The sequence below is a fragment of the Ascaphus truei genome, chromosome 22, assembly GCF_040206685.1.
Source record: "Ascaphus truei isolate aAscTru1 chromosome 22, aAscTru1.hap1, whole genome shotgun sequence".
Classification (NCBI taxonomy): domain Eukaryota; kingdom Metazoa; phylum Chordata; class Amphibia; order Anura; family Ascaphidae; genus Ascaphus; species Ascaphus truei.
Window position 1 is genome coordinate 18,244,535 of NC_134504.1, and position 26,924 is coordinate 18,271,458.

General features: G+C 51.8%; 2 protein-coding genes across 3 annotated transcripts in view; both read left to right on the forward strand.

Annotated features, from left to right (window-relative positions):
* Nucleotides 1-745: 745 nt before the first annotated feature.
* On the forward strand, nt 746-6,187 carry LOC142472893 (actin-related protein 2/3 complex subunit 1A-B-like). Its single transcript, XM_075580102.1, has 5 exons — nt 746-981; nt 1,743-1,818; nt 3,536-3,729; nt 5,297-5,387; nt 5,855-6,187. Exons 1-5 carry the CDS (start codon nt 830-832, stop codon nt 5,858-5,860), a joined length of 519 nt encoding a protein of 172 aa, XP_075436217.1. The 5' UTR covers nt 746-829; the 3' UTR covers nt 5,861-6,187.
* Nucleotides 6,188-20,514: 14,327 nt separating this feature from the next.
* WIPI1 (WD repeat domain, phosphoinositide interacting 1) overlaps nt 20,515-26,924 on the forward strand; it is a 31,328-nt gene continuing 24,918 nt past the window's right edge. Inside the window, exon 1 of one of the 2 annotated variants that reach the window (XM_075580116.1) lies at nt 20,515-20,755. In XM_075580116.1, coding sequence (XP_075436231.1) covers nt 20,682-20,755 — 74 coding nt within the window. In that variant the 5' untranslated portion in view covers nt 20,515-20,681. The remainder of the gene's footprint in view (nt 20,756-26,924) is intronic. The other variant, XM_075580117.1, reaches the window with a different exon arrangement.

Sequence of the window (26,924 nt, forward strand, 5' to 3'; positions counted from 1 at the left end):
GCCGCTGGGGAGGGGGAGAGGTGATGCCGCTGGGGAGGGGGAAGAGGTGATGCCGCTGGGGAGGGGGAAGAGGTGATGCCGCTGGGGAGGGGGAAGAGGTGATGCCGCTGGGGAGGGGGAAGAGGTGATGCGGCTGGGGAGGGGGAAGAGGTGATGCCGCTGGGGAGGGGGAAGAGGTGATGCCGCTGGGGAGGGGGAAGAGGTGATGCCGCTGGGGAGGGGGAAGAGGTGATGCCGCTGGGGAGGGGGAAGAGGTGATGCCGCTGGGGAGGGGGAAGAGGTGATGCCGCTGGGGAGGGGGAAGAGGTGATGCCGCTGGGGAGGGGGAAGAGGTGATGCCGCTGGGGAGGGGGAAGAGGTGATGCCGCTGGGGAGGGGGAAAAGGTGATTTGGAGAGGGGAGAGAGGTGTGTGTGTGTGTGTGTGTGTGTGTGTGTGTGTGTGTGTGTGTGTGTGTGTGTGTGTGTGTGTGTGTGTGTGTGTGTGTGTGTGTGTGTGTGTGTGTGTGTTTTATTTATTTTTTTGGACCTTTGGCCCGTCACTCCGCCTCAGGCCAATGAGAGGTGTGGGGGGCGGGCCAAGGGGGTGGTGTGAGTGTGTGAGGCCAATGAGAGGTGTGCGGGGGCGGGCGGGCCAAGGGACCAATGAGATTGCCGCTAGGGACACCGGACATCCAGCAGGCAGGCATGCATGCAGGCAGGCAGGCAGGCAAACATACAGTGCTTTCACTAATATAGTATAAGATACGTTTCCACGTCCCCTCTAGAATCTTTTCGGCGTACGTCAAAGAGATTGAAGACAAGCCGAGCCCGACACTCTGGGGAGCGAAAATGCAATTTGGGGAGCTCCTGTATCAGAAGGGGGAGAAGGGGGAGAGCGGCGGATGGGTGCACAGTGTGTGTTTCTCTCCCACCGGTCAATATCTCGCCTGGGTCGACCACAGGAGCTGCGTGAATGTTGCCGATTCGACTAAAGACAAAGTGTAAGCATTGATCCTTTTCATCTCTCCCTTGCTCTTCGCTTCATCCAAAAAGCAGTGGTACCCACCTAGAACTGAACATCTGTTTATTGTTGTTACTACTTCCCAATGTATGAAGTTCCCTAAATTAAAGCAGTGGTTCCTGTGTCGGACTTCAAGAATTTCTAAACCTGTCTGACGTTGGAGAAAAGTTTTTTTTAGATTTTATTGTATACTGTACAATAGTTACGCTTCAAAGAGGTAGGTGCTTATTTGAAAAAAATCCTCTTTACCGTATTGAATTTGACACTTATGAATTACTGTAAGTAGAAATAGCCGCGTTAGTCCAGTTGTGATAGGTTCTCTCTGCCATTCCTTTCCTATTCATCTGCCTTAGTTTATCTGGATTGTTAAATCTCTGTGTAACTCCTGGAATATCTGCAAAATCAGCATTCCTTGACTTGAGGAAGAAAGAAAACTCCAGGAAGCTCGTCCTATAATATCAATTAGTTAGTCCAAATAAAAAAGGTATCACCTAATACTGAAGTGCTGTACTCTTTATACACTTACTATCACTTGCGGCTCACCTAACAACTCTTATTAACACAGCCACTGATCTCAAGCAGACGCACTCAGGGCAAAATAGTTGCGAAGCGAACAAAAAGCCTTTCCTGTCGTCGACGTATCTGCCTTGATACATGGACTTTTCCTATTCTCCCAAAGTGGGTGTAAATCATGCTGACTGCGCACCTGTTCAGTGCTGTTTCCTGCCGTCTCTGTTTCAGAGTCACTGAGCTGAAGACAAGCAATCTCCCCTTCCTGGCCGTTCTATTTGTGAATGAAACCCGGTTTGTCACGGCTGTAAGTTTATCTTCCTCTGATCAGCTTGACGTGTAATCTATTTTGGAAGCATGCAGGCTCTCTGCTGCTCTGTTTCTCTCCGCAGGTCGGATGAATCAACGCCCCAAGATGTATTCGTAAATCCAGCAAAGGCACCCAGGTCATTCTCCTTGCAAGGGAAGATTATTTTAACCCTGTTCAAATTAACGGAGCTGAAATGTTGAATGGCAAGGAGAAGATGGTTTGCAGAATATTCCATAGAAGCTATTAAGATTGATCTACTTTACTTGAGGATAGGGGGGGGGGAAAGGACTGGATTTATCTGTCCAAATGACCTGTACCCCCATTTTTACAGTTGACGTTAAAGGGGAAGTCCCTCCTAGGACCAATGGCATAATTATTGGGATCTATATACAGTATAGTATACAGTGTATGTGGTTGACACCATATGGAAGGAAGAGACACGCATGTATTAATAATAATTAAAAATTCTTAAAACGTTTTAATATCACCAAACACGGTAGTGTTTTACAATCTTTACCTAATCTCTTTTGTAAACTTGTATACACAGGTAAATGGTTGATGCAGACTTTTTCTTCTTCCATTTTTTGGGGGGAGAGGGAGGGGTTGTTTAAACTAGCCAAAGAGATCAAGTGGGACAATAGTTACCAGATAAGAGTAGACCCAAAAGGAAAGAAATGTATTCCTTTTAATATAGGGAGTGGCTTAGTGAGTAACGACTGACTGACACTGAGTTTGCAGCAGGGGAACCTGGTTCAATTCCCGGTGTCGGCTCCTTGTGACCTTGGCAAGTCACTTTATCTCCCTGTGCCTCAGGCACCAAAAACATAGATTGTAAGCTCCACGGGGCAGGGACCTGTGCCTGCAAAATGTCTCTGTAAAGCGCTACGTAAAACTAGCAGCGCTATACAGGAACATGCTATTATTATTATAATATAGGAGGCAAATAAGTAAACATTTTACTTGAAGGAAGCCGTGGGTAGGTTCCATTTTCTTTTTACCCACCGTAAAGGTTTGTTCATAGTAGCATTTTTGATGGAAACCTTGAAAATAAAAGCAGTTGCTTTCTTTATCCGCAAGGACACAAAGTGCATTGCCATAGAGAAAGTTCCCAAAAATCTCTCGTTCAGAGATTGCTTGTTCTCCCCCCCCCCCTAATCGAATCATTATAAAACCTTCTCGCATATTTCAATTCCCCTACAAATGGAATGATGTCCAATCGTTTTTGCTGACTAATGACATCTCATGCGTGTAGGGTTGCCGGGCGGCATCTCCAAAAATACTGGACACTGGTGAAAAGTGCGACGCGCTCGAGAGACATCCCCTCCACCTCCCTCTCACTGCTCCATGCTGTTTTCTCCTCTCCTTGCCCCCCCCCCCACCCCAGGTGCCTGACACCTCCTGATTGGCTGCTGCTGGGTAATGCAGCCAATCAGGATGGAGGAAGCTGCACAGACCCCTACCAGCAGCCCTGCTCTCTCACTGCTGAGGAAAATCCCGCGGGCCCCCCCAAGCCGGTCAGGTCACTATGTCCAGAGAGGTGATACCGGTATACACATACATGTCCACTATTTCCTCTCATTTTTTACTGGACAGAGTGTCCAAATACAGGACAGTCCAGTTCAATAGCGGACACCTGGCATCCCTACAATGCGTGTTCTCACTGTGACCGATGTGACCGCTGATTTAATCACTGAATAACTCGTCTCTTCCACAGGGACACGACTGCTGCCCGTACCTCTTCTCCTACACCGACCCCGACAACCTGGAACTCGTGGGGAAAATGGATGGTCACAGGCAAAGCTCAAAGTCCACGGTTTCGGCAATGCAGCACTTCCGTAACCTCGACAAGAAAGCGGATAAGGACAGCGAGACCGCCGAGGTGGAAACGCTTCACCAGAACAGCATTAGGTCAGAGGGGGACAGGGCAGGTGCTCACTACCTTTAAACATTGCGTGCTTAAACGACACACCTGTGAGCACGTGACTTGTATATGTGACAAGGGTTAATACACACAGCTATCTAGCGGACACACTTTTCTCCCCTGCAGGGTCCCTCAAATGAGTAATATCCCCCCTCAATCCGTCACAAATATTCCCTTAAGTCACTGCCACCACCAAAGAACAGTTCCAGGCCTTACCTGCAGAATTTTTGGTCTAGCAAAACGTGGCCGAAAACATAATCGCACTTCAAAACGTGCAAAGTTCAGTTAGGGCCCAAAGACCATACGTATTTAATTTTGTATTTAATATACAAAAGCAGTAAAGTGCTTAGGTTACAAAAAATAAGATTGCAAGAAACATGCAGTACAATATACTCACCGAGTTTCATAAAATAACGGGGAAAGTAGGAAATCTAAATTTACGTTACCGCAAAACACTATCGGGTTACGCCAAGTGGCCGTGGAGAGAGGAATATGAGAATTCCTGCAGAGGAGGATATTTGGTCGTGGACGTTTTGTCGTGACTCGAGTCGCCACTGGCATTTAGTCGCCACTCACCTCGCCGCAGGAACATCTTACCGCAGACCGCTTCACTGCCAAGATAAGCCCCTAAACCTTATCCTAAAATCCACTTACCTTAAAAACCCCTTAACCTGATCCACTTACCCTAAAAACATGTTACCCCGGTCCCTTTACCCTAAAAGCCACTAAACTTAGCTTTAAAAAAAAACCCCCGTACCCCTGTCCCCTTAATTCCCTAAGGTTAACCCCTAATAATAATAAAGGCTAATGCACATACCTTAGCGGCGGCTAAATGGCCGTGGTAAGATCACCAAGTGTTTAAAACCAGGTTCACTTACTTCAAAGGCAGTGAACATTAATACTGTGCTATTCTTTCAACCTGTGTGTAAAATATATATATATTCCAGCACCAACAGGAGGAGGGAGCGCAGGGGCCCCCCTCCCAAAGGCGCAGGGGCCACGGCTTCCGCCTTGCTCACCTTAGGCCTCGTCCAGAGTGATGCTGAGTGGGCGCCCACGCTCACGCTGGCCGCGATGAAACACATTGCTGCAATGTGTGTGGCCAGCGTGAGCGAGCACCCGCGCATGCACGGCACTTAGCTGCTTTCAGAACAAGCAAATTTGATTTGCTTGCTGGCGCGTCACGTGAGCGTCTCCCCCAGCGATGGCGAACCAGCTCCGTGACATCATGGCTGCGCACCCTGACACATCCCACCGTGCGCGCACTTAGCCGGCCACAAGTCACCCGGCCGAGCAGAAAGCGTGACGTAACCTTTAGGTTAGCCCTGCCTGGGTGCACTGATTATGTACGCGCGCACACGCTCACACGCACACACTCACACACGCACACACTCACACACGCACACACTCACACGCACACACACACTCACACGCACACACCTTAACTGAAGTGTTTCTGCTGTAAATATATATTTCCTATCCTGATACATAATGACATAAAGACTGTTTGAGCCTCGTGCTTACACACCACACATCCTCTCTCCCAATCTGCAGCCAGTTATCCATTGTGGAAGGCGACCCCTCCAGTGTAACTACCTTTAGCAGCAGCGGCATCGATGGAGCGCTGGTCATCTGGGCAACAAAGGTAACGCTAACACTGGGCATCCATTCACATTTCCTGCTCCGTTGCAATACTTAAGATCCCAGAGTTACTGCAAAAGCACTAGTGTGACTAAATACATAAGCAGGTCCACAAGGATATCCCGGCTGCAGTCATTTTGATTGAGCCACCTGTGCTGAAGCAGAGATGTTCTTAAACCTGACCTGCTGGTGGCCTTGAGGACTGGAGTTGAGTGCCCCTGAATTAGTGTATTTACCCAAATATAGTGCTACGTTTTTTCCCTAAAAATGTCCTTCCGAAAACTGTACCCGCATTATATGCGCAACCTCACACCTTTTATTTTTCATGTAGAACCCCTTCAAAACGTTGGGGTCGTGTTATGTGCGAGGCCCGCGCTATATTCGGGCCAGCACGGTACATTTGCAGAAGTGTGGATGGCTTCGATATCTTGTTTTAGATTATAAACTGAATTCACCTTTCTTATCCTGCAGCCCTAAGGCCAAGCGGAAAGAAAGTCTCAAGCTCCATCCCTAACGCGAGCGGTTGCAACGGATATATCTCAATTAGTAACTCGAGGCGCTGCGGAGCAGCTGTGCGTGTGTGACTCGCATTCCAGGCATCTGCCAACTTCCGGGAGCTTCAGGGTCATCGAAAGAGGACAGCACCAAGACACTATCTGCTGCATAATGGGTACAGGGCTGGCATCCCGCTGCATGCCACCGGCACTCAAATATCAACGCTTTAAAGCGACCTTCAGTTATACGGACGCAAATATCATTGTACATTTGTAACGCAAAACAGTAAAGTTTCAATATGGCATCAAATGTGGCCCATCTGTAAGTCTCCTTACCCGGCTCTAAGTGAGGTCCCATCAGACTAACGCTACACACTGGCAGTGCTCAGCGCAACGGGACAGGGGGTTGCGGTCATCTCGCCACGACCACGTACCGGCCGGCGGTTAGCTGCAGGGGGACTTGCGTCGCTGGATTATCTGCAGCCGGCCGCTTCTACGAGAAGGTAGGTTTTAGGGTAGGGGGATAACTTTAGGGGTTTTAGCGGTTAGGGTAGGGGGATAACTTTAGGGGTTTTAGCGGTTAGGGTAGGGGGATAACTTTATGGGTTTTAGTGGTTAGGGTAGGGGGATAACTTTATGGGTTTTAGCGGTTAGGGTAGGGGGATAACTTTAGGGGTTTTAGCGGTTAGAGTAGGGGGATAACTTTAGGGGTTTTAGCGGTTAGGGTAGGGGGATAACTTTAGGGGTTTTAGTGGTTAGGGTAGGGGGATAACTTTAGGGGTTTTAGTGGTTAGGTTAAGAGCTTAAGGGGTTGTAATTAGTATTAGGGGGTTTTAGGACAAGGGCTATGGTTAGGGACTTACCGTGGTGGCGAAGCGTCCGGCAGCCGAGTGTCCTGCTGGTAAGGTCACTTGCGGGTAAATGACGGTCACTTGGTCGCAGCGAAACAGCCGCGGCCAAATGTCCAAGGTCGGTGCTCAGGGTCTCAGGCCTTTGCAGGGTGCCGGGTAGGTGCAGGCTGGGTGTGGATAAAAGGGATAGGAAAATATGGGCGCCAGGAACTTTTTATAGAACAACAAGGTGCTTCAGTTGACAGCCGTCTATAGCGCAGCACAGATACTGACATACGCTGGACTTCACAGAAACCTGCGGCAAACAAGATATTTAAACACTTCATCCCCTGGTAGTTCCCATTCCTATTCAGGGGAGGCACTTGGCTTAGTGGCCTATTACAGAGGATACAGCGAGGACCGCTTGTGGGGGATATGATGCGGTGAGAGCCCGCTGGACGGGCGGGTTCTATATGAATACGGGCTGCAGTGTCGAACACCCGGTGAGGACAGTAGTGGTTAGGCTGCGGTAGTGGCAAACCTATGAGACCATCCCTCTCCCACAACTTAAGGTCCTCGTCCCTCTAACAGGCGCTGTCTTAAAGGGCACCTTACTAACTGAAAACAACCAACGGTGACAGGACACATCTTAATATAGATACTCCTAAACACACAAACATATTTACAGGACTCACGGTGAGGACCCCTGTCAGAACTCTGAAGAACCTGCTTCTAGAACATAAGGGGAGGCTATACATACCCTTACATTTACATAATACATCTCATGGTGGGGGGAGGAGAGAGAGAGAGAGAAGAGGGGAAAGAGAGATAGGGTGAGAGGCGTGAAAGGAGAGGGAAAGAGGATCTCAGATCTCACTGGGGCTGCCAGTCACAGGGGGGGGGGGTAGACTCAGAGATGAGTGAACTGGGATGGGCAACAAGGTCTAGCCTTGAGGAGACGCACAGCAGCAGCAGGAGCACAGGTAAGTAGGTAAGGGACAACAGGGTATTGAAAGGAGATATGTTGGATAGGGGTTGGGAATGTAATTTTTAGGGAGTTTTTCTCCTACCTCCTTTCATGGTCTGAGCCGCATGGTAAATGGCTGATGCCTCTCCTTCCTCCTCCCTGCGGACGGGAACAGGGATGAGCAACGCAATGAATACTGGAGGCTACTGATTGGCTCTCCAGTAAAGCAGGGGGTATGCTCTATGGTTCATAAAGAACAGAGGGTATACGGCATATACCCTCCACTACCGCACTGGATACGACATCAATAACATATTCGCATACTCAACATGATCCAGTGTTTCAAAAGTAATCACAGGGGCAGGGCAATGGCAGTGGTCTTGTGGCATAACACTAATCTCTACAATCAGAGTGGGGTCTTTTAGCATTAAGGGGCAGGGGCAGGCTTTTAGACTGCCCCTCCCTTCCCATTCTACAAAATGAACCCTCTTAGACCCCCCATTGTCCACATATTCAACTTGATGTTTGTAGACACTATGGCCTATGTGCCACACCCGCACTAGCTTGTCTACGCAGTCCTTCTTCGTGGCCATGATGAGTAATATAGGCCTTCACGATCTTCTCGATCCACTGGCGCCGAAACATGTCCAAAATATCCATAACTCCTTCTAACACATGAGGATATTTGTACTCCACCATGTCCTGTATACCCCTTTCGGCCCTGCTCATCTGCGTCAAATTCCTGTGGTGAGGTGCCCCCGGTAGAACCCATGCCAAAGGTTCCTCTTTTGGGGGTCTTTGCCAGAGCCATGTCCCGTAATACGTCCTCACTTTAGAACATTCTATCATCAATAGAATCAAGGTAAATCTGGAAGGCTTCTTCATCTTCTAGAGGAGCTAATTGTCCCTCCCACAAGTGCATGATCTTACCCCTGAAAGAAGCAGACTTCTTGATAAGCTTAACTTGGGTGGGACGCTCCACCATCACACCATCTTTCTATTCGCGGTCCAGACAGGAAAAGGGTGGAAACAACATCCATCACATATCGCCCCCAAACATGCCGTTTGGGGAATAACTGCTCCAGCAGGCTCTGGTGCTGAAATCTCTGTATCATCATCATCTTCTCCACGATGACTATCACTTGGCGCCGCCATGGACAAAAAGCCACCTCTGTGGCATGTTCTTCTCTGGGGGACATTTTGGGATCCTTGTTCCCATCCTTCTTATCGTGAACATTAAGGGCACTTTCCACCTCTCCGGTCTCCTCAGCGGGCGCAGCTCACCCGCGATATGGGGGAGGCGGTTCCATGTTGGTTCTGGGCAGTCGAGATAGGACGTCCATCTCACTGCCCAACTCAGAAGAAGTATCATTAGGGAAATTCTTTAAATCTCTAAACTTCGAGCTCGGCAGATAGCATGCATCCCCCTCATCACATTGGGCATTGTATGACAATTCTCCGCCATGGCATCTGCAAAGTGCACATACAGCCTCGAAAAACTCTTTCCCTTGAACAAAAATCACAAAGACCCCTCCTCGGACTCAGGGACTTTTAACCATTAGGCCGACTAGGTAGATTTCCCCAATCTCATAGAGCAGGGAGAGAGCAGGGCAGCTGCTAGGGGGATGGGCAGTTTCCTCCATCATAATTGGCTGCATTACCCAGCAGCCAATCTGGAGGAGGTGTGAGGAGCCTTGGGGTGTAGCCAGCAGAGGAGAAAACAGCATGGAGCAGAGAGAGTTGAGAGGGGGTGTTTATTTGTTCTGTTGTGTGTGTCAGGGAGAGAGCCAATGACAGGAAGGGAGGGGGGAGGAGAGAGAATGAGGGAGGAGGGGGAGGATAGCGAATGAGCAAGGAGGGGAAGAGACAGAATGAGGGGAGAGGGGGGAGCAAGGCTGAAGGTTGACCTGTCCCTCAAACAGGCACTATCTTAGAGGGCCACGTTACTAACTGAAAACAGCAAATGGTGACAGGACACATCTTAATATAGATACTCCTAAACACACAAACCTATTTGCAGGACTCACAGTGAAGACCCAGGTAAGAACTCTCAAGAACCTGCTTCTAGAACTTAAAGGGCAGCTATATATACCCTTACATTGACATCATGCCTCACATGATGGAAAGGGGAGGGGTGCAACTTGAGTGAGCCCACACAGTTAACCCCTTAAGGTATTAACCCCTTATGGTACTAGTAGTCCCCAAAGATGCTACACATCATTTTGGAAGATTTAACCATATAAGGATCCGTTTAGTAATGTCCTTATTTATACCTTCCTACTCTCAAATTCAGTTTGCTCTCTGCGTCTACCTGCCTCACACAACCTAGTCCTGCATTGTACGCGCTAGATACACTTTTCCACATTATATCAGGGCTCATAAAGTGCTGTTACCTAAACCAGGAACGGACAGTTACCTTTTTTTTTTACCCGAGGTTAACATGTATCCACTGAGCTAATTATATGGAAAAACAAAGTCCGATTGTAAGCTCTGCGGGGCAGGGACTGTGTCTGTAACATTCCTATGCGCTGCGTACCACGCGCTGTGCTGTAATTGTGACATTGGGAGAAAAGCGCTATATGAAATAAAGTTATTATTAGTAATAAATAATGCTATGTTAGTTAGATCATACCTAACTGTGGCGTTACTTCCATCCAAACCCTGAAACGGGGCTTTTTCAAAGTCAGGGGTGCTCAACTCCAGTATTCTCAACAGGTCAGGTTTTTCAATTGAGCCTCCTGTGCTGAAGCTGGGATAGCCTGAAAACCTGACCTGTTGGAAGAACTGGAGTTGAGCACCCCTGAGTTACGTTACCGTCACATTAAATTACTTGACAGAAGTATAGGAAAAGCTCAGCGCTGAGTTTGCACCTTTCCTTAGCAACCCACCTGCAGAAAAGCAGAAGAACGCAAACCGTAAATCACGTCTCCGGCAAATTACGTCCTGGCATTCTGTGCATCGCCACGTATTGACCTGCAGATCCAGTGTTTAATATTAGTACATCGAGATGGACACAAGGTGGCAGCATCTCAATTGATAAATCCTCAGAGTTTATAAATGTGCTTTTCTATCTTGTGTGTTTAAAGCAGCAGTGCGCACTGATCTGCATTTTTTATTTTTATTTAAAGTTTTTTACTTTAAGAAATCTCTTTTTGTTATTTTCAACGCTGTTCCAAAAAAAATAATTGAATCAAATGATCCGTTCAGGAGATAGAACCGTTTCAAATATTAAGTGGCCGGGAGGTTAAAATGGAGCTCTCCCCGGAGCAGTGAAACGGTTACCATGGTAACTCCGAAAATTAGCTATTAAGAAAATCATGACATAGCAGCTACACACATAAATGCTCCTCTTGCCAGGGGCGATGGCGTCATGACGTGAGGAATGGAAGGGCGAGCGATTCTTCCCCTTCTGTCAGAGACGGCGCGGTCACGTCATCGTGAATGCCGGAGGGGCTGTGGCACTCAACGGGTTAAGACACGGTTTTTTTTAAATATACATTAGCTATAAAAAACGCGCTTTGGCCTTTTCTGCGCGGTCACGAAACCGCCGTTGAAGCCTCTCGGGGAAAAACGGGGGAAAAAAATAAAAAAACACCCACTTTACGTTTTTGCTTTTTCACCGAAATATCACACTATAAAATCAATAAATGATAGAAATGATACATGTGAAATAATATTTACTGGGCATCTTAAATATGGCTGCCATTGTAAAATCTTCAAAGATATGCGTTTTTGTTTATCAATTTTAATATCCTAAGTGAGGGTTTACACTCATCAAAGCAACAAATCCCCCCCCTCCCCGCCACTGCTTTTGGGGTCTTGTTTGGCTAATTACGGCTGCATAAGTAGTTGAAAGAGATAATATATAACAGTAATTACCAGGTGACTTTTGAATTAAACAGGCCAGAAGAAAATAGAAAATTACTCATTTTTACGCAAGAATTGTACTGTATTGGAGAATCAAATCTTTCAAGCGAAGTCGATTAAGTTATTAAAAAAAATATGTCTGATACATAAAAGGAGTAATCAAAGACGGCAAATATTTATTTATTATTTTTTTTTTTAATTGAATGGAAGCTGGGTGTCTCCGGAGCTACACCCCGTTAATTTCAGCTCCGGGGACCCCCTACTTCCGGAGATACTTACCTCCACAAAGTACAGGATCCCCTGATGAAATCCGTCAATCGGAAGAAACGCGTACACGTAGGGCACGTGGTTTCACAGAGCTACGTTTGGTGGAATAGCTCGTGCGTCTGCTGCCAGGAGAGGGAGGACGTTCCCTGAGCCACTCACAGCATCTAATGCTGGAACAACAGACTGCATACCTGAATTTCCGGAGGGACATCTGACTGTGATGACCGGTAGCAGTGAGGTCTGATGTACTGAAGTAAACATTCGGCGAGCAGCTACTTGTTGGCGCATGGGTTTACCCATACAATGCTTCATTTGCATTGACAAATTGTGAGTGTGCATTTGTCTTGTGATTTTTTTATTAAAATGTTGTTACCAGATTTTACACATGGATCGGGCGCTTCTCTTGTTTCTCCAATAGAATTTGCTGGGAGGTTGCTGACCCCAAAGAAGAAGCAGCCCGGACGTTGTAATCTCCATACAAAATCATCAACTTTTTTTTTGTGGAAAACACATATATATATTAATTGAAAGATTCAACAACAGCGCCTGGGTGTGTACTAGTCCCACAGTAGACTCCTGACAACAAACAAACCACAACAAATGTTGATGACCCGTATAAAACAATTGTAAAAATGTATTATTATAAAATATATAGAGGAACTCAGATGGTGGTCATAAGTATTGATGGTGAGTGTGTACAGGCCTCAAAAAACACAGTGGTCGACAAATCACCAAAAAATCTACTCGCCGAGCAAAAAAATCTACTCGCCACCTAGTACCACACGTGTGCTGCTTGGGCCAATAGGAGCTCGCCACGATGTTAAATCCACTCGCCCGGGGCGAGCAAATGTATAGGTTTGTCGAACACTGTATATATATATATATATAATAGAACAGGGGGGCAGCTGGCACTCCCATGAAAGTGAAATGGTATGGTTAGAGTGACCATTCGTACCGGTTTTACCGGTACAGTCCCGTTTTTTTGAGGCCTGTCCCGGTTTTAAGTCGTCCCGGTTTTTGTCCCTGGTCCCGGTATTGCGGGGCAGCGGCGGTGAGGAGAATGCGGCGGCCGGTAAGTATTTTGTATGTGTGTGTGTGAATGCTGCCGGGAGGACTGAATGAAGGAGAATGCCGGGGGCGGGACTTAGAATGCCGGCCGGCCCGCAGGGGATTGGATGAATGATGATGCCGGGGGCGGGACTTAGAATGCCGGCCGGCCCGCAGGGGATTGGATGAATGATGATGTCGGGGGCGGGACTTAGAATGCCGGCCGGCCCGCAGGGGATTGGTTGCAGGCAGGTCAGAGAAAGCCGGGGGCGGGACTTCCGCTTTGTGCAGAGCACACGTGTCTTCCTGGCTTCCTCTGTGCGCGTGAGTGTCCCCCTTCTGTCCCGGGTCCCAGCCGGGGGGGGGGGGGGGGTAATAGGAGGTGGTAGCGGGGGTGCGCCTGCCTTTGTACCACCTTGTACCTTTGCCCCCCCCCCCCCCCCGGCGCTCCCAGCATTGCCCCTCCTGGCGCTCCCAGCATTGCCCCCACCGGCGCTCCCAGCATTGCCCCCCCCGGCGCTCCCAGCATTGCCCCCCTCGGCGCTCCCAGCATTGCCCCCCCCCGGCGCTCCCACTGTTGCCCCCCCGGCGCTCCCACCGTTGCCCCCCCGGCGCTCCCACCATTGCCCCCCCGGCGCTCCCACCATTGCCCATCAGCGCTCCCACCATTGCCCATCGGCGCTCCCACCATTGCCCATCGGCGCTCACAGCTTTGCCCACCCGGCGCTCACAGCTTTGCCCCCCGGCGCTCACTTCCCCCCGTCCCCTTGGTGTGGGAGATGGGCTCGGGGGCGGGCAGTGGTTGCTGCGCGGTCGCGGGCGGTGCAGGGGCTGGCGGGCGGTGCAGGGGGAGGCGGGGTGTATCTGTGTGTGTGTATCAGTGTGTGTATCAGTGTGTGTGTGTGTGTATCAGTGTGTGTATCAGTGTGTGTGTGTGTGTGTGTGTATGTGTATCAGTGTGTGTGTGTGTGTGTGTGTGTGTGTGTGTGTGTGTGTGTGTGTGTGTGTGTGTGTGTGTGTGTGTGTGTGTGTATGTGTATCAGTGTGTGTGTGTGTGTGTGTGTGTGTGTGTGTGTGTGTGTGTGTGTGTGTGTGTGTGTGTGTGTGTGTGTGTGTGTATGTGTATCAGTGTGTATGTGTATCAGTGTATGTGTGTGTGTATCTGTGTGTGTGTATCAGTGTGTGTGTGTGTATGTGTGTGTGTATCAGTGGGTGTGTGTGTATCAGTGGGTGGGTGTATGTGTATCAATGTGTGTGTGTGTATCAGTGTGTGTGTGTGTGTGTGTGTGTGTGTATCAGTGTGTGTGTGTGTGTGTGTGTGTGTGTGTGTGTGTGTGTGTGTGTGTGTGTGTGTGTGTGTGTGTGTGTGTGTGTGTGTGTGTGTGTGTGTGTGTGTGTGTGTGTATGTGTATCACTGTGTGTGTGTGTATGTGTATCAGTGTGTATGTGTGTGTGTATCTGTGTGTGTATCAGTGGGTGTGTGTGTATCAGTGGGTGTGTGTATCAGTGGGGGGGTGTTGTGTGTGTGTATCAGTGTGTGTGTGTGTATCAGTGGGTGGGTGTGTATCAGTGGGTGTGTGTGTGTATCAGTTGGTGTGTGTGTATCAGTGGGTGGGTGTGTATCAGTGGGTGTGTATCAGTGTGTGTGTGTGTGTGTGTGTGTGTGTGTGTGTGTGTGTGTGTGTGTGTGTGTGTATCAGTGTGTGTGTATCAGTGTGTGTGTGTATCAGTGTGTGTGTGTGTGTGTATCAGTGGGTGTGTGTATCAGAGGGTGTGTGTGTATCAGTGGGTGTGTGTGTGTGTGTGTATCAGTGGGTGTGTGTGTATCAGTGGGTGTGTGTGTATCAGTGGGTGTGTGTGTGTGTATCAGTGGGGGGGTGTGTGTGTATCAGTGGGGGTGTGGGGGTGTATCAGTGGGGGTGTGTGTGTGTATCAGTGGGGGTGTGTGTGTATCAGTGGGGGTGTGTGGGTATCAGTGGGTGTGTGTGTGTGTGTGTATCAGTGTGGGGGTGTGTGTATCAGTGTGGGGGGGTGTGTATCAGTGGGGGGGTGTATCAGTGGGGGGGGGTGTGTATCAGTGGGGGGGTGTGTGTGTATCAGTGGGGGTGTGTATCAGTATCAGTGTGTGTGTGTGTGTGTGTGTATCAGTATCAGTGTGTGTGTGTGTGTGTGTGTATCAGTGTGTGTGTGTGTGTATCAGTATCAGTGTGTGTGTATCAGTATCAGTGTGTGTGTGTATCAGTGGGGGGGGTGTGCATCAGTGTGTGTGTGTGTGTGTGTGTGTATCAGTGTGTGTGTCAGTGGGTGGGTGTCTCTCTCCCTCCCTCTCTCTCCCCCACCCTGTCTCCCCCTCCCTCTCTCTCCCCCACCCTGTCTCCCTCCTTCCCTCCCACCCTGTCTCCCACCCTCCCTCCCTCCCATCCTGTCTCCCTCCTTCCCTCCCACCCTGTCTCCCTCCTTCCCTCCCACCCTGTCTCCCTCCTTCCCTCCCACCCTGTCTCCCTCCCACCCTGTCTCCCACCCTGTCTCCCTCCTTCCCTCCCACCCTGTCTCCCTCCTTCCCTCCCACCCTCCTTGTCTCCCTCCTTGTCTCCCACCCTGTCCCCCTCCTTGTCTCCCTCCTTGTCTCCCACCCTGTCTCCCTCCTTGTCTCCCACCCTGTCTCCCACCGTCTCCCACCCTGTCTCCCTCCCCGTCTCCCTCCCTGTCTCACCCTCCCTCCCTCCCTGTCTCACCCTCCCTCCCTCCCTGTCTCACCCTCCCTCCCTCCCTGTCTCACCCTCCCTGACCCTCCCTGTCTCACCCTCCCTCACACTCCCTCACCCTCCGTCTCACACTCTCTGTCTCACACTCCCTCACCCTCCCTCACCCTCCCTCCCTCACCCTCTCACCCTCCCTGTCTCAACCTCCCTGTCTCACCCTCCCTGTCTCACCCTCCCTGTCTCACCCTCCCTATCTCTCCCTCCCTCCCTCGCCCTGTCTCCCTCCCTCGCCCTCCCTCCCTCCATCGCCCTCCCTCCATCGCCCTCCCTCCCTCCCTGTCTGTCTCACTCCCTCGCCCTCCCTTCCTGTCTCCCTTCCTCGCCCTCCCTCCCTCCCTGTCTCCCTCCCTCCCTCCATCCCTGTCTCCCTCCATCCCTGTCGCCCTCCCTCCATCCCTGTCTCCCTCCCTCGCCCTCCCTCCCTGTCTCCCTCCATCCCTCTCGCCCTCCCTCCCTGTCTCCCTCCATCCCTGTCTCCCTCCCTCGCCCTCCCTCCCTGTCTCCCTCACCCGCCCTCCCTCCCTGTCTCCCTCACCCTCTGTCTTATCTTAACTGCCGTATACCTACACCGAAGTAACCTACTCTGCTTTCTTCCAGATCTGACTCAAATTTCACGCGGGAGACATCGGAAGACAGGTAAGGAACACCTCCCCTCTAGTATAGTACCTTGAGGGACTGCGGATCAGGTAAGATCCCAGGCGGGATTGCTGCTTTTAGAAATTGCGAAGAGGGGGCATCCTGACACTGGTTAATGGGTTCAGAATCATTCACATCTCTCTAATGGTAGTAAAGTATAAGTGTACTACAATAAATAAACTTATATATATATATATATATATATATATATATATATATATATAAAGTGTCCCGGTTTTTCATTTTCAAAATCTGGTCACCCTAGGTATGGTGCCTGTCCTGTAGAAATAAACAGAGAAAGAAGTCAACCCTAGCAAGAGAAGACAACGGACAGCACTCAGGGATAAATGGCAACAAAAAAACCTGTATTCAGATGGTACAGCACAAACAAGACCGTTGGTTGCCAATGTTCCCAGCAGTTTGAGCTGCACACTGCAACAATAGATAATGTTACCTTAGCAATATAAGGATACATTGTAGCTGCTGAGTTACACTGAACGAAGCAGCCATTATGTTAGTCCCACAATAAGGATTTTTACAGATTGATAACAGGAAACGAGTGCCAGCTTAGGTAAGAATGTAGAATTATCCATTATTATCAATTATCACATGCGTTACATCTACAAATAAGAAGAAAGACATGGGGGGAATGTAGTATTTCTGCTTTAAAAGCCGTTGCAAAATACCATACTCATTAACCAATAGATGACTCAGTTATCACAAGAGCAGCACACACAGCGCTCACGTTCTGCTGTCAGCAACACGTTTCTGACAATGTGCCAACACCCCTTGATGTCGGTGTAGGATAGGCGGTGAGTCAGATGGAAAAGTATGGAGATGTCATAAGCTGGAGACACATCAATGATGGTTCCAGTGCAACCAGAAAAGAAATACATTTTTAGCAACATTTAGGAAGCAGGGACTTGCCCGGTTAAACCTCTCCTGTTGTAATAACTGCTACAATGGGGTGTGATGGAAGAAGTCATGAACAGCCCACCTGTGAGCACGCTGACTTGTGTACAGTATGTGACAAAGGTAAATACACACAGCTATCTAGATAAGGGGTGCGCAAACTTTTTCGTCTGAGCACACCCCTGCCTGCTCTCCATCCCCCCTCCCCCTCAAATATCATTTACCTTATCTCCGGCGTTTCTGATGTCATGTGACACCGCATTGCGATGGTGATGCGTCACTAAAAGCCGCCGGAGACAAGGTAAGTATCATACAGAGGCCTGGCGCGCTCTCTCAGCATTTAATGTAAGTGCTTTGGGGAAGAGCGCGGGGTCTCTAAGCGCCCCCCCCCCCCCCGAAAATGATATGCGCCCCAGTTTGCGCACCCCTGATCTAGATTACTTATCTCCCAGCGCGGTCCCTAATATAAATACAAAAAATGTCCCCGGCGCAAAGTGTGGTGATGATAATTACAGTACCATATCGAAAGACAGTCCTGTTTGAAAAGTCAGTCCTGGTGGTAGAATGATTCATCAACAATGTGAGGTAGATTTTCCTCTAGGCGTGTTCCCTTATGTTGTCTGCAATAACAGATAAAGAAAACACACCATTGCGCAGTATACAGACTCAATTGCCCCAACCTGAAGAGGAAAATCCCTACTTACAGGATATTTTCTTGTTCATTCGGGGGAGAGAATCTGTTCTTTGGTTCTCTTCCTCCACCCTGGTCTCCACGGGCCCCTCGTGGTTCCTAAGGTGGCTCTCTTCAACTCGGTCTGCGTCGTCCCAGTAGCAGCATACACCGCAACAACCGTGGTTGGAGAAAATTGAAAGACAGCCTAGTGTACTCCGCAAATTTTATTTAACAATGTTAAAAAGCAGCGATGTTACACTCACATTTTGCGAGGGCAAACATGCCGCTCAAGAATGCCGTCCGCAGCCTGTGTCCACTCGATGGTGTGTTGTTCACGACGTCGCGCGCCAACCGATGACGTCAGCGGCGCAGCGCCCGAAGTTCTCCCCACACCACGAGATGCAACGCAGGTGACAGCTTACAACGTGCACTGTACTAGGCTCCTCCTCTCTACGCGTTTCGTGACGCTACGTCACTTCCTCAGGAGAACAGATTCTCTCCCCCGAATGAACAAGAAAATATCCTGTAAGTAGGGATTTTCCTCTTCAGGTTGGGGCAATTGAGTCTGTATACTGCGCAATGGTGTGTTTTCTTTATCTGTTATTGCAGACAACATAAGGGAACACGCCTAGAGGAAAATCTACCTCACATTGTTGATGAATCATTCTACCACCAGGACTGACTTTTCAAACAGGACTGTCTTTCGATATGGTACTGTAATTATCATCACCACACTTTGCGCCGGGGACATTTTTTGTATTTGTATCTGTATGCTATTGGATTTGAACAATCCATTGTTTATTGCCCCCTTGGCTGCATATGTAATCACATTGTAATCACTCAATTGTTGTTATCACACCAATTAGTCTATCACTTGGATCAAGCGCTGGTAGAGAGTTTTTTTTTAGTTAGTTTTGTATTCGCGGTCCCTAATATGATTAATAAATCCCCTCAATATCTCAAACATGCTGCAAACACCACGGATCTCACCACTAGGGGTACCACGGTCCTCTGTTTACTAGGGGAAAATATGATTAACACACAAAAATATATTGTAGCAAAATTTATCCGAAAGCCGCTACCTTCTTCAAAGCGTGCAAAGTTAATTTACAGCCCAAATAAAATCCTTATTCCAGGTTATATTTAATATATAGTGGGATAATATATAGATATTTATACACATACACTTTTCTGTCCCATTCCACTCCCCCCATACGTCCCGATTGTCTAAGCCATTTTTGCATTTCAATAGAGAGAAGCCTTCAATGTCTCTACTGTAAATTTTCACACCAGGCGACCTGTTTCTATCTTATCTTATTTCCCACTTCCTCTCAACACCCGTTGCACCCAGATATCCCGCTTACACACTGTATATAATGTTGTGTTTCTGTATTTCTGCCACACCTGCTGAAGGATCCTGAGAGGTTCGGAAGCTTATAACAGATCAACTACAGACGGGCCTCGGTTATCTGCTGGAATCGGTCCCGCAAACCACCGTTGGATTGCGGATCCAATGTTAATTTGTGGCGGTGAGCATCAGATAATCCGTTCCGACGTCGGAATAATGCATTCAGCGGACTGCATTATCTGGCAGCGGATAACGGATCGTCAGATAGCGAGGACCACCTATGCTTGTTTGTCCAATAAAAGGCATTGTATCCCCTACCCCCTCTCCCTCCTTTGTTACTACATAGAAGAAAGGGCCAGCACGACGAACCACCCTTCTTTGCCTGATTTTCTGCGAGTCCCACTGATTTGGAGATAGCCTCGCTTCTTTTTAGCACTTTGTGGAAATATTTTTCCATGAAAAGGGCCATTTTGTTTTATACAACCCACCTCAACCTTGGTCCTCGAATGTAGATAACTCCATTTGTTAAATTGATTTCATGCTTTCGCCTCACATCCCGCTGCACCCACGCTCCACACGAAGTAGTCGTGGGATAACAGCATTGCCTTAGTAGTGGGTGAACCTGGTTTGAACCCCCACATTAAGCTCGTACCCTTGGGCAAGTCACTTGACTGAGCCAATGTTTGAGCCAACTGTGCTGAAGCAGGGACATCCTTAAAACCTGCCCGGTTGGCGGCCCTTGAGGACTGCAGTTGGCCACCGCTGGTCCATAGAACCTTATTGATGAACAGTGCTAAGCAGTGGTGTGCTGAAGCAGGGATATTAAACCCGGCTGGCTGGTTGGTGGCCCTTGAGGACTGGAGTTGTCCACCAATGCCTCCAGGATCCAACAATGACTTTTAAACTTGAGGAGGCAGGGAGTTTGGCAGATAATACATTTATCTCCTTTTAAATAATCTCTGGCAGCAGCAAGAACATGTTTATATTTTCCCTTGCCAAGGAAGTCCAAGTACAACCCATCAGTACAACCCACAGGCCATTGACTGTACTCCAAACACCCATTGTGTATCCCCCACCAAGATGGCGGACTTTTGGCTTCACTCCTATGTGCAGCCAGCCGTTTACCTGCCCCACTCTAACAACCAATCAAATGATTGCTTCGTGTCCCGCTCCACGAATCAGAATCAGCCCTGTTGGAGAAAGGGGTGGAGCCCGCCGGCGCCCACTCTGGCAGTCCCGTGACAGGGAGGAGTGTCAGGTTTGTGCTGATTGGTGGTGGGGGGGACACACACACTGGGTGACCAATAGTGCGCGTTCGAACTCCCAGTGGCCAATCGGCAGGGGCGGACGGCCGTGACACGCTGTCAGCCGGTGTTTTGTTTACTGTGTTGTGTGCGTCCCGGGGCCGGCGGGGCAGCGGGCTGAGAGACCCGGGGGCAGCGCGCGGAGAGACCCGGGGGCAGCGCGCGGAGAGCAGCGGAGCCCGCTGGGGGAGATGGAGGCCGGAGGAGCAGCAGCGGAGGGGCCGGCGGGAGGGAGCTGCTGTCTCTCCTATAACCAGGACTGCACGTAAGGCCCGGGGAGGGGACACACACCTACCCCAGCTTCCCCTCTGTCACACACACACCTACCCCAGCGTCCCCTCTGTCACGCACACACACACACCTACCCCAGCGTCCCCTCTGTCACACACACACCTACCCCAGCGTCCCCTCTGTCACACACACCTACCCCAGCGTCCCCTCTGTCACACACACACCTACCCCAGCGTCCCCTCTGTCACACACACACCTACCCCAGCGTCCCCTCTGTCACACACACACCTACCCCAGCGTCCCCTCTGTCACACACACACCTACCCCAGCGTCCCCTGTCACACACACACCTACCCCAGCGTCCCCTCTGTCACACACACACCTACCCCAGCGTCCCCTCTGTCACACACACACCTACCCCAGCGTCCCCTCTGTCACACACACACCTACCCCAGCGTCCCCTCTGTCACACACACACCTACCCCAGCGTCCCCTCTGTCACACACACACCTACCCCAGCATCCCCTCTGTCACACACACACCTACCCCAGCGTCCCCTCTGTCACACACCTACCCCAGCGTCCCCTCTGACACACACACACACACCTACCCCAGCGTCCCCTCTGTCACACACACACCTACCCCAGCGTCCCCTCTGTCACACACACACCTACCCCAGCCTCCCCTCTGTCACACACACACCTACCCCAGCCTCCCCTCTGTCACACACACACCTACCCCAGCGTCCCTCGGTCACACACACACCTACCCCAGCGTCCCCTCTGTCACACACACCTACCCCAGCGTCCCCTCTGTCACACACACCTACCCCAGCGTCCCCTCTGTCACACACACCTACCCCAGCGTCCCCTCTGTCACACACACCTACCCCAGCGTCCCCTCTGTCACGCACACCTACCTACCCCAGCGTCCCCTCTGTCACGCACACACACGCACGCACACCTACCTACCCCAGCGTCCTCTCTGTCACGCACATACCCCTACCCCAGCGTCCCCTCTGTCACACACACCTACCCCAGCGTCCCTCGGTCACGCACACACACCTACCCCAGCGTCCCCTCTGTCACACACACCTACCCCAGCGTCCCCTCTGTCACACACACCTACCCCAGCGTCCCCTCTGTCACACACACCTACCCCAGCGTCCCCTCTGTCACACACACCTACCCCAGTGTCCCCTCTGTCACACACACCTACCCCAGCGTCCCCTCTGTCACGCACACACACACGCACGCACACCTACCTACCCCAGCGTCCTCTCTGTCACGCACATACCCCTACCCCAGCGTCCCCTCTGTCACACACACACCTACCCCAGCATCCCCTCTGTCACCCCCCCACAATGTCCTCTCTGTCACCCCCCCAGTGTCCTTTCTGTCACCCCCCACAGTGTCCCCTCTGTCACCCCCCACAGTGTCCTCTCTGTCACCCCCCACAGTGTCCCCTCTGTCACCCCCCACAGTGTCCCCTCTGTCACCCCCCACAGTGTCCCCTCTGTCACCCCCCACAGTGTCCCCTCTGTCACCCCCCCAGTGTCTCCTCTGTCACACCCCCCCCAGTGTCCCCTCTGTCACCCCCCCCCACAGTGTCCCCTCTGTCACCCCCCCACCCACAGTGTCCCCTCTGTCACCCCCCCCCCCACAGTGTCCCCTCTGTCACCCCCCCCCCACCCACAGTGTCCCCTCTGTCACCCCCCCCCCACCCACAGTGTCCCCTCTGTCACCCCCCCCCCCACCCACAGTGTCCCCTCTGTCACCCCCCCCACCCACAGTGTCCCCTCTGTCACCCCCCCCACCCACAGTGTCCACTCTGTCACCCCCCCACCCACAGTGTCCCCTCTGTCACCCCCCCCCCCACCCACAGTGTTCCCTCTGTCACCCCCCACCCAGTGTCACCTCTGTCACCCCCCCCCCACCCACAGTGTCCACTCTGTCACCCCCCACCCACAGTGTCCACTCTGTCACCCCCCACCCACAGTGTCCCCTCTGTCACCCCCCCCACCCACAGTGTCCACTCTGTCACCCCCCCACCCACAGTGTCCCCTCTGTCACCCCCCCCCACCCACAGTGTCCCCTCTGTCACCCCCCCCCACCCACAGTGTCACCTCTGTCACACACACACCTACCCCATTGTCCCCTGTCACACCCCCCACAGTGTCCTCTTTGTCACACACACCACAGTGTCCCCTCTCAGACACCAATCCAGCGTCCCCTCACACACACACACCTACCCCAGCGTCCCCTCACACACACACACACACCTACCCCAGCGTCCCCTCACACATACACACCTACCCCAGTGTCCCTTCACACACACCTACCCCAGCGTCCCCTCACACACCTACCCCAGCATCCCCTCTCACACACACACCTACCCCAGCGTCCCCTCTCACACACACACACACACACCTACCCCAGCGTCCCCTCTCACACACACACACCTACCCCAGCGTCCCCTCTCACACACACACACACACACACACCTACCCCAGCGTCCCCTCTGACACACACACACACACACACACAGTGCTTCAGCACAGGTGGCTCAATCAGTCCCTGCTTCAGCACAGCTGGCTCAAACAGAGGCTCAGTCAAAGACTGTGCCTCTGATTGATTCACCTGTGCTGAAGCTGCGATATCCTGAAAACGTGACCTATTTGAGGGGTCTTAATCACCCCTGCGCTAGATCCTGAGTGAGACAGAGAAATATAAAATCCGTTCACGTTACCATGTATTTTAACCAGAATGTAGTGGTCACCATGTTATTCGGCATTGTGCACACACAGTAGTGCTGTTGGGGAAACTTCCATTGAATTGTTTAAATGTATAACAAGCAATCTGAGCCCCTACCAATGAGTACAAGTATAATACACCCCAGTGTCAGTCTGGACATCACCCTCTATTGAAGAGTAGGTGAATGTATAAGGATAAGTACCCCCTGGTGCTGAGCGCGCTCATGCTTGGAGAGCGCTTCATGCATGAGCGCCGGGTGTCCGGCTTGTATGCGAGCGCGGGGGGGGGGGTATTGCGGGTAATTGTGCGCACGGGTAAGTATAGTTTTTTTGTTTACCTAAGCGCCGATCGCGGCTGAGCGTGCGCACGAGGCCCCGCGTGAGCGTGTGCACGAGGCCCCGCGTGAGCGTGTGCACGAGGCCCCGCGTGAGCGTGTGCACGAGGCCCCGCGTGAGCGTGTGCACGAGGCCCCGCGTGAGCGTGTGCACGAGGCCCCGCGTGAGCGTGTGCACGAGGCCCCGCGTGAGCGTGTGCACGAGGCCCCGCGTGTGCACGAGGCCCCGCGTGTGCACGAGGCCCCGCGTGAGCGTGTGCACGAGGCCCCGCGTGAGCGTGTGCACGAGGCCCCGCGTGAGCGTGTGCACGAGGCCCCGCGTGAGCGTGTGCACGAGGCCCCGCGTGAGCGTGTGCACGAGGCCCCGCGTGAGCGTGTGCACGAGGCCCCGCGTGAGCGTGTGCACGAGGCCCCGCGTGAGCGTGTGCACGAGGCCCCGCGTGAGCGTGTGCACGAGGCCCCGCGTGTGCACGAGGCCCCGCGTGAGCGTGGGCACGAGGCCCCGCGTGAGCGTGGGCACGAGGCCCCGCGTGAGCGTGGGCACGAGGCCCCGCGTGAGCGTGGGCACGAGGCCCCGCGTGAGCGTGGGCACGAGGCCCCGCGTGAGCGTGGGCACGAGGCCCCGCGTGAGCGTGGGCACGAGGCCCCGCGTGAGCACGAGGCCCCGCGTGAGCGCGGGCACGAGGCCCCGCGTGAGCGCGGGCACGAGGCCCCGCGTGAGCGCGGGCACGAGGCCCCGCGTGAGCGCGGGCACGAGGCCCCGCGTGAGCGCGGGCACGAGGCCCCGCGTGAGCGCGGGCACGAGGCCCCGCGTGAGCGCGGGCACGAGGCCCCGCGTGAGCGTGAGGCACGAGGCCCCGCGTGAGCGCGTGCACGAGGCCCCGCGTGAGCGCGTGCACGAGGCCCCGCGTGAGCGCGTGCACGAGGCCCCGCGTGAGCGCGTGCACGAGGCCCCGCGTGAGCGCGTGCACGAGGCCCCGCGTGAGCGCGTGCACGAGGCCCCGCGTGAGCGCGTGCACGAGGCCCCGCGTGTGCACGAGGCCCCGCGTGAGCGCGTGCACGAGGCCCCGCGTGAGCGCGTGCACGAGGCCCCGCGTGAGCGCGTGCACGAGGCCGAGCGTGTGCACGAGGCCCCGCGTGAGCGTGGGCACGAGGCCCCGCGTGAGCGCGGGCACGAGGCCCCGCGTGAGCGCGGGCACGAGGCCCCGCGTGAGCGCGGGCACGAGGCCCCGCGAGAGCGCGGGCACGAGGCCCCGCGAGAGCGCGGGCACGAGGCCCCGCGAGAGCGCGGGCACGAGGCCCCGCGTGAGCGCGGGCACGAGGCCCCGCGTGAGCGCGGGCACGAGGCCCCGCGTGAGCGCGGGCACGAGGCCCCGCGTGAGCGCGGGCACGAGGCCCCGCGTGAGCGCGCGCACGAGGCCCCGCGTGAGCGGGGACTTGCATATATCTATATATGTCATTCCCCGCTGCAAGCGCCGCCCGCTCAGCCTAAGGCTGACAGGGAGAAATATGTGTAAGTTTTATTATATTCACACCAGGGAATTTGTGCACCCAGTTTGCCTCTCAGTAAGGTAACTACTGTATGAGACTGGCTTCAGCCACATTTTAGTTGCACTACTCACATAAGTTTGTTTTATTGAACCCCTTCGGGGCTTTCACACATTTTTTCACTAGTCCATGGGACAACTAGTACATATATATAGTGTAGGTACCTGCATTACGGTTATGCCGTGACGTGGCATGCAGGGTTACAAATGCTTTGGCCAAAGGGTTTAACAAAATACCCTTTGTCATGATTATTATTTTATTTTTAGCCAAATTGGTAGGAGCGCAGGAATCGTTCTTTTTGTATAACGAGCAGTGACTGCTTCGCCACTGCTAATGTTTGTCGGTGAATGGACATTGCTAAATATTTTGTGGCCCACACACTTCCACCTATAGTAGATATTACCCAGCTGTGTACTAACAACCACACAAGTCTTCCAGTAACAAAGCAGAGTTTGTGACTTCTTTTAGTGCTAAGCTGCTCGACTCGCCCCTGCTTGTTTTCTTGATAAGTGGAAAATATTTGCAGAATTGAATAATTTGCAATAAAAATGACGTTTCTGATCACGACACTTCTGAGACCTGTAAGATTTTCTCTAGGATTGTAACTGGGAAGAAGCAGCAAATGTGTAATGTAGTTTGATAAAATCCGAGGAAGTGTCGTCATTTGGTGCTAAATGTAGAAAAACGATCCGTGTGAGGTTAAAAAAAAACCTGAGGCTAGACCCAACTCCAGTCCTCAAGGGCCACCAACAGGTCAGGTTTTCAGGATATCCCTGCTTCAGCACAGGTGGCTCAGGCTTTGACTGCACCACCTGTACTGAAGCAGGCATAGCCTGAAACCGTGGCACTTGAGGACTGGAGTTGGCCGCCCATGGTCTGAATAAAGTAATTGTGTTTTTTAACGCGGACAATAGTAACTCTCTCTCAACTCGGGTGATCAATTTTAACAACTCTCAAACTGATCGTTTCCGGGCAAAAGAAATGACCCCGAGTCCAGGAATCCGCGACCTTATTCAATGGTCGTTAATCATAGTGGTGCACGGGGAGGTAAATAACTAGTGTGGTTTTTAACGAGTGACTCGGACGTGACTCACAAAACGAAAGTTTAAAGCGCATCCATGTGACAAGGGCTGAAAACAAAACAAATCCTCTCTTTTGGCACAGCAACCTGGCAGGTCATTCGAGACTGAACAAAGATAGATATATATATAACTAAAAACATCTCTCTATCTATATTTTCCTTTTGACCACGCAGGTCTGTGCTGGCAGGACCATCCGCATGGAAGAAACTAATTTTAAAAACAGCGTCTCACCCAGGAGTGACTTGATGTTCTGTATGTGATTTTAGACACCTTCTCACCCCAGCCAGAGAGGGATATGCAGAGCTCAGAGATATTAGCAAGCTCCTCTCAGTGGGAAATCTTTGGCTGTTTGAGGCCAGCTGGCAGAAAACTCGTCAATGTAATCTCTATTCCCAGACCTTTTTTTATCCTTCCCTTTCTAGCTTGTAAATGCTATTATCTCCCGTTGCAAATGATCGTTGTGCTGTTGACTCGGTAAATGCCTAA